At 35.2% G+C, this 8,473-nt stretch overlaps 1 protein-coding gene across 1 annotated transcript; it reads right to left on the bottom strand.

The window, feature by feature from the left end:
- Nucleotides 1-794: 794 nt before the first annotated feature.
- Nucleotides 795-8,211, bottom strand: LOC107656523 (coiled-coil domain-containing protein 89). The gene is made up of 7 exons (XM_016444400.1): nt 7,885-8,211; nt 4,678-5,150; nt 4,227-4,357; nt 2,941-3,077; nt 1,842-1,918; nt 1,216-1,315; nt 795-1,134 (listed from the first exon to the last, which is right to left on the bottom strand). The coding sequence occupies exons 1-7, from the start codon at nt 7,942-7,944 to the stop codon at nt 1,048-1,050; spliced, it is 1,065 nt and encodes a 354-aa protein (XP_016299886.1). The 5' UTR covers nt 7,945-8,211; the 3' UTR covers nt 795-1,047.
- Between the last annotated feature and the right edge of the window lie 262 nt (nt 8,212-8,473).

Here is an 8,473-nt window from a genome sequence, read left to right on the forward strand (position 1 = left end):
ACAAAAGGAAATATATCGGTATCGGCCAAAATGAGTTGAAAAATATTGGCATATCGGCAAAAATCCAATATCATGCATCCCTAATGCAAATGCATTTATTTTTTCTGAAGAACACAAAAGAAGATATTTTGAAGAATTGTGGAATCCAAACACCATTGGAGCCTATATATTTTCACTGTATGGACAAAAAAGGGTGAGTAAATAATGACCAAATGTTATTTTTTGGGTGAACTATTCATTTAAATTTGACTATTCTAATTAATTACAAAGTTTCTGCATGTCTTAAAATGTCTTAATTTGTCCTTCCACAAATTGAGTCCTTTAAAAAAAGTCGGAGCAGAAAGTCATAAATTCATAAAGTCAAGCCATTAAATGTTGCATTGCACTGCAAAAATCTTCCTCAGTATGTCTTGTTTTCTAATACAAATATCTAAACATTCTTAAATCTTGATAAGCAAATTGAAGATATGAAATGTAACAAAATTAAGTTAGTTCATGCTTAAAACATGAACAAATATCTGTCAATGTTAAATTATGTTGATTTTTCTGAGCCCACTGGCAGATATGTGTTTGTTTTAATCATAAACTCACTTCATTTTGATCAGTTTACTATAAAACAAGACATATAAGATGTCATTTTGCATCTTTGTATCTTGATTTAAGAATCTATATAGAGCAGTGATGGGCAAACTTGGCCCTTCCAGGCCACTTTCCTGCAGAGATTTGATCCAACCCTGATAAAACTCACCTGCCTGTAGCTTTCTAGTAGTCTTGAAGACAATGATTAGTCATTTTTATTTATAAAAGTCACAGTTTAGCCAAGCTATTTGAAACTATCAAACTCACCTTTCCCCAACAGAAATACAATAAACTGCCTCCTACTGACGGGAGACGTTCTCTTAAGAAAAATCAGATTTGACCCTTGTCTTCTGGTTCATTATATACAACCACTCCATGTGTGATGAGACAGCTCAGCTGTCAGATCAGAAATGGTTTTTGCTATATTATGGCTGATTTTGATGATACACATGGAATGGGATGGATGGCTCAGATGATCATGTGGCGAAGTTTGCAGTTTAACTCCTTCTCTTTTCCAAGCAGTTCACTGCTGTGCTTTTTAAATGCCTCAAACTCCTAAAATGTGATATGTAAAAACATTGATATGCCATTGAGATCAAAATGTCCAATATACATGCGGATTTTCTTTTAACAGACCTTTTTCAACTCATTGCAGGTGTCCTCTGCCCTCTCTAAGGCGTCCTGTAGTTCCTTCACTCTTAATTCACTGTTCACGGCTGCTGCTTCCTTTTCAAACCTGATAAAAAAAAATTCAAAAAACATGAGAGAGGCAAACTAAGCAACAAATGCATTATTTTATGGATAATGGTCATTTCATGTGTGAATGGAAACTCAAAGTGATAAAGAAAGTCAGATATCCTGACTGATCTTTTGTCTGTCGTATTGGTTTAATACAAAGGAACAGTTCGTTCAAATTTACCCTTATGCCGTTCTGACTATATATTATGTTCTTTCTACCTTTATACCTAAAGAAGACTGCCTTTATCATACTTTTATGGTGCTTTCTTGAGCCTGACAGTGTTATTCATTATGTACTTTCCTCAAATGGAAAAAGAAGCATTCTGCCTAACATCAAATTTTATGTTTCATGGAAGGAAAAAATGAAAAAATTACAGGGTTGGAATGACTTGAAGCTGCGTCAATGATAATGAAAGATTCACTTTTGGGTGAACTATTCCTTTAATAAACACGGCATGTGTTATCCATACAAAAAGTCTAGTGTTTATGTATAAAAGTCTTTTTACGTGTTTTGAGATTCATACCTGTTTTCTGCATCTAGTCTGCTGTTCTCCGCTTCCTGCCTTTTCCGCTCCAGCTCCTGAATTTCAGCTTGCTTGTCCTTTAACACAATGAAATGAAATCATTATAACTCCATCTGAAAACAAACAGTAATGTAACTGATAATTAATATTAAAGTGCCCCTATTATGGATTTTTGAAAATGACCTTTCATGCAGTGTGTAACAGAGCTCTAAGTGAATGAAAATATCCTGCAAAGTTTTAAATCTGAAAGTGCACCGTGTATAAACTTATTGTCTCTCAAAAGAAAGAGTCGACTCTGAATCATTGAAACGAGTCATTTTAAAAACGAATCCCAAGCCGTTTCATGTTGACGTCAACATGAAATATTAGCATGTTGGTCTTTTCACGTTGGTCTGAATGAAAATGCAAATTCATTCTTTGCCACTAGGTGCCACTTTTGGAGCGGTAAAAACAGCTGTTTCCCCGGTAACGCTGTACACAAAGCAGTACTGCGCTCACAAACGCAGCTTTTATTATGAAAAGGAAATGAAATCGACCAAACGGACCAATCACCGCAGATTAGCGTCACGCAAAGGAGGGGTTTGGAAAAATGAATCGTTCAGCGAATCGTTTGGGAGTTGTTGAGCAAGTAAGGTAAAAATAAATGCATATTATAAGACAATGAAAGTGTTTTTTGACCTTACATGCATGTCAACTTGTTGTTGGGGACTCCCAAAACCAAAATATGAACCTTTCATAACCCATAATAGGGGCACTTTAAATCTAGGCTGACCATAAATCCTCTTTTTTCCAGAAGTGTCATGGCCGGGATACTTCATATTTGCTGAAGGTAATGACTAAAAAAGTAGTTTGACCAATAGCGTGCAGGCATTGTGCATAATCGACCAATCGTGGCATGCGAGAAGGTGGGACCTACGCAGAACGGTCAAACCAATGCAAATATGCGTACGTATAACGTATGATGACTGCAGAGAGCATGTCAGTAGGCAAACAAAGCCAAAACCCTGACATTTTATGCAATCAAACATTCTAGACATGTCCAGGAAAAGAGGTCGTATGGTCACTCTAGTGAATTCTGAACATTTGTTTCATTGCTTACCAGTATCATTTTCCCACGCTGCATTGAGAGATCAACGAGCTCATCCTTTTCCTTCATGAGTTTCTCCAGTCTCTCTTGAGTGTCTGTCTCTCTCATTGATTCTTTTTCCTGAGTTTGTCTTAGTTTGAGATCCAACTCTGTTGGAAAGAAACGTATGAGGTGTTTAACGGTGTACCAGGACAACTACACAAATTTACATAAAAATACTTTACCTTTTTTTTTATCTAGTTGCCAAGGCAAAGCCTCAATTAAAGTTATTTTAGCTTGATGTACTAATATAACTAAAACTGAAATAAAAATTAATTTTAAAAAACTATATAGACATTCAAAATTTGTTTAAAAACACAACTAAATTACTAACTAAATTACTCAACTAAAACTGAATTTAAAATGGAAAATATAAAAATAATCACTATAATAGGTGACCCTGGACCACAAAACCAGTCATAAGGGTCATTTTTTTTTAAAATTGAGATTTATACACCAACATCTCAAAGCTGAATAAATAAGAAATCCATTGATGTATGGTTTGTTATGATAGGACAATATTTGGCTGAGATACAACTATTTGAAAATCTGGAATCTGATGGTGCAAAAAAATCTAAATATTGAGAAAATCGCCTTTAAAGTTGTCCAAATTAAGTTTTTAGCAATGCATATTACTAATCAAAAATTAAGTTTTGACATATTTACAGTAGGAAATTTACAAAATATCTTTATGGAACATGATCTTTACTTAATGTCCTAATGATTTTTGGCATAAAAGAAAATTCAATCATTTTGACCCATACAATGTATTTTTGGCTATTGCTACAAATATACCCCAGCGACTTAAGACTGGTTTTGTGCTCCAGGGTCACATTGTATCTCAGTAATACTAAAATAATATGGAACCCAACACAGTATCAAGTGTTTAGCTTACAAAAGTGAACTTAAAATCAAGCATTAAAATGAATTCATTGGTTTATTAGATAAATTGAAACCAAAACACTGTAGAGTTTGATTGAATGTATATCAAAAACATTTTTCTCATGTTTTCTCTTTGAAACGAAGCTATTTTAGTATTTAAGAAGCTAATTATTTTGCTATACTAAGGGGCACCATACTTTTGCATTTTAATATTTGCATTTATTGTGGTTTTTCCACAATCCTAACCGAGAAACACCATTTTAAATGTCATTTAACTTGAACTACAGTTATGTATTTAACAAAACTACAATCAAGTTTCTTATTTGAAAAATTGTTTGTTATTATTCTTTGGTTTCGGTCAAATTTCGAATACATACCTGCACACATCTCGACAGCATTTTTCAGCTGTTTTTGTGTGTCGCTCAGTTCGTTCTTCAAAGACGCCTCTTTGATCTGATGGAGGTTGATCAGTTCTTTCAGTTTAATCTGGAAACCTGTTGTTTTCTCCCTGTTGGGATGGATCATAAAGATATTGGCAAATACTCACTGTCCTTATTTCACTAAAGGACATCAAGTAAACAGTGATCATCCACTTTTTTCAGTTCTGGAAGTATATTTCCCATTCATGTTTTCCATATGTATTTTAAAAAATGAATCAATAAATAGTTCATGAAAACTTAACAAAGGTGGGTCTCTCTTCAGCATTATGAATTCTATGTTAGTGTAGTTTTTAGCAGAAACATGTCAATTTTGGCTATTTGTTTAAGTGGTGTTCTTAAGTGGAATTTTTACTTCCAGAACAGACTGAAACCTAGAACAATTCCTTACTGATACTCTGTTTCTAGTATCTTATGTTGCTCTGCCAATTCCTTGAGCTCTCGAGTCAGTTTGAGGATGGTCTTCTCTTTTTCTTGCACTTCCTGACTGAAAAGCGTTTCATTTTCCTTCCCGAGTCTCTCGTTCTCTTTCTCCAGCTTGGCATTCTGGCTCTTGTACTCGTTCTTGAAGTTGATCAGCTCTCGGTGGTTGGAGGCCAGGTGCATGAATCTCTGCTCCAGCAGTTCGGATTTCTTCCTCTCGTTCTCCAGCTCCAGCTGCACATTGGCTCTCAGGTTCTCCAGCTCTGCGTTGATCTTCTCCAGAGCCTGACAGCGCAGAAGCATCTCGTCTGCTCTCTGTTTCAGGATGCAGATGAGAGTTGACTGCTCGTCGATTCTTGATCGCAGCACGTCTGCCTCTGTCCTCTCTTCCTGGGAGAGACTTCGGAGCTTTTCCAGGGCTTGGTGCACATCGTCCATATCCTTATAGGAAGGATTAAGATCTGGGGTTAAACTTGTGCTAATACGATTTCATTTCAGTCAGTCATTATATTCAACAACAAAAGTGATTTCTGCTTTGAAATGGTCTAAGAAGCATTGGCTTTAGATGTTTTTTTTTAAGTCAGATACTGATATTTAGAGAAAAGTTTGCCCGATAGCTGATTCAATTTCCAATACAATATAATTAAACGAAAAGTTCTTCCAAAAAATTAAAATTTGCTGAAAATATACTCACCCTCAGGCCATCCAAAATGATGAGTTTGTTTCTTCATCAGAATAGATTTGGGGAAATTTAGCGTTACATCACTTGCTTTGCTTGTAAACAGTGCTTGATCTGTGTATATTTCTCTCCTGATTCAGACAATCAGACTTTTTCACCGGAGAAGCAATATTATGGATACAGGATTCGTATTTTAGCCATAAGCGGTGGTGTTACGATAAATTAAAAGCATCTTAATAATGGATTTGTTTCTTACAAACACAACGTTTCGCTTCACAAGATGTTAACTGATGGACTGGACTGGTGTGGATTACTTGTGGATTATTGTGATGTTTTTATCAGCTGTTTGGACTCTCATTCTGACGGCACCCATTCACTGCAGAGGATCCATTGGTGAGCGAGATGTAATGCTACATTTCTCCAAACCTGTTCCCATGAAGAAATAAACTCATTTGCATTCGGATGGCCTAAGGATGAGAACATTTCCAGACAGTTTTCATCAATTATTTCTTTAATTAGTCATAGCATGTAATTTAAATTACATGAAATAACACTTTTTATTACAACAATTACTCAGAATTCACTCAAAAATATTTGAAAATTATTTGAATATTTGTGCACTGACAAAGCTGTTGGCAGAATGACTTTAAATGGCCAAATATTGCAGATTAATCAGCTTGGATGATAAGTCTATCACTCACTCTTATAATAAAACAATTTTTTTTTTTAAAGCGTTGCAATTTATAGTGCCAATGTGATGAACTGAAAAGCCAACAACAAAAAAACAACAACTTTGTCTTAAAGTTTTAAATTACAATAATTTTTCTCTATCCTCCAAACAAAAACTTTAATATCATCATATTGTGAAATGGTGACGATGAACAAACTGTAATGGGCAGGTAATGTACTAAACATTTTAATAATCTAATGACAATGCCTGTGAAAATGGCAAAAATGTTTCCCTGTGTAATAAAATATCCAGGTATTCGCATGGATTTTAATGAAAAGCCTTTAAAACTACATTTATTCAGTGTAATATGCTTTAAAAAAATGTAGTGTATATAGAATGTATGCCATATTTTGAATACAGAAACAGAGAGAAACAGTACTTAATAACCTTAGTGTATATTAAAGGATGCACACTTCTTGTATAATAACTTATCTGTTTTTACAGAGCACAAATCAGCTGTAGAATTACAGAAGTGACTGCAGTTTTTTTCATGGATGTATTTTCAGGTACAATCAGGCAAAAGGGAAAATGGGGCTTTGGCACCACCTTTTTGCCAGTCCAGCAGGAAATGGGACTGTACCATTTCAGTCACATTCACCTGTTCACATCATTTTGTTATAGTTTTGTTGAATCATTTGTTTATTAGTTTAGTTATGGATACAACTCTATGTTAATTTGAAAATCATGCATATTATTCTGAGGTTTGTCTTTTTGCTGTTTAATACCTTCTATGCTTATGGTAGAGTCAGGTATATATCCTGTTTGTATAATCTATGTTTGGGAGAGTTCTCTCTCTCTCTCTCTTTAATGTTATTCTTTGATAGTAATTGTTAATCCGGGGTAGAGCTTCTATTATATTTGAGAGGCATTATAATCAGGTATTTTTGCAAGTTTTCATGGATTTCCCCATTTCTGCATGTATGTTTGTTTGTTTGTTTATTTGCAAAACTTCTTGATAGCTGCACTTTTTCTTTTCTTTTCTTTTCCCTTTTTTCTTTTTTTTTTAAATAAATAAAACTCCCTCCTTTTTTGCACTGCTTGTGACCCGGGTTTATAGGCTGCTCTTTTAAACAACTGAACGCAATGAAACCACACTGGGTTACACAAGCCAAGCAATAGTCTATTATATTATGATGGCCGATTTGAAATTATCTGTTTTTTCAGAACTAGGGTATTTGTTGGGGCAAGTTGTCACATATTTTAAATACATAAATATTATTAATATAAATGTATACTGCGTACTAACTGTGATATTTGTAACCAAAACAATGGTTTATTATTTTTGCAAGTGACAAGTTTGCTATTTATGCCCATTGTGACAACTTACCCCATTCAGTGTGACGCCACTGAGGCATGTTATGACAAAAAAAGTCGACATGTGTTATATGAACTGTATTGTTTGTTTTTATTTTCTTAAGCAGTATCGGTGGAAATGTTCAAGGTGTTTGTCAACGAAACTGAATTGGAAGAAGTAACATAAATTCCTTGAAAATAGTAGCCTAAATGGAGTAAAAAATTAAAGTAAAAAATGTGACAACAAGCCCCGGTATGTTTACACTACTGGGTACAGTTAAGACTGGGCAAACGATTTTTTTTAATGCGCCACCAGTTATTTTTTTTGGGCGAATTATGCGTTTCAAATCACGATTTTATCACAAATGCGAAATCAAAACAGTCGCTGGTTGATGGATCTTGACAGGCAAACAGATATCATGCGTGTCAGTTGCAGAAATGGGCGTAAACAATGTTGTATGAACATTACGTACCTGTTTAGTGTCTTTGATCATCGTTTTTAGGTCTATTGGGATTTTCTGAGGAGATGTCATGCTGAAGCTTTCAAGGCTATGTTTTTGCAGAAGAAAATCCTCAGGTTTCTTCACAAAGGCGCCTCGACCGCAGTGAGCTGCAGTGATCCTACGGCTTGTGGCTATTCAAAGCTTCCCCGGTTGCCCCTAGCAACAGCGAATCCAGTCGCGATTATTTCGCGTATTTTTCCCTTTTGATAGACTGCATTTCAGCGTTTTAAAAATCGACTCACATTTATAACACGTCCTGTTGATCTAGATATGTCTGTTTTGTGTTTCCCCCTCAGGTTAAGCAGATTGGGCTGAAAAAGCAGGTGTAGTTCTCGAGTTTTACCACTAGATGTCGCCGCGACTCCTCTTTGGTTTAGGTTTATACCGGTTCGAAAGGTGCAGACTTGTTTTTACACATTTGCATTAGGTTGATCAGAAGAGTAAAGAATTGATTTGATTAACATTGTTATAACCTACAGCTGTAGCTCTGTTGAAAAAATAAAAAATCAACAGACTGTTTAGAGCCAGTCAGACTGAGAAGCCAGCCAAAATCTTAGGC

The sequence above is a fragment of the Sinocyclocheilus anshuiensis genome, unplaced genomic scaffold (genome assembly GCF_001515605.1).
Source record: "Sinocyclocheilus anshuiensis isolate Anshui unplaced genomic scaffold, SAMN03320099.WGS_v1.1 scaffold1473, whole genome shotgun sequence".
Taxonomy (NCBI): Eukaryota; Metazoa; Chordata; class Actinopteri; order Cypriniformes; family Cyprinidae; genus Sinocyclocheilus; species Sinocyclocheilus anshuiensis.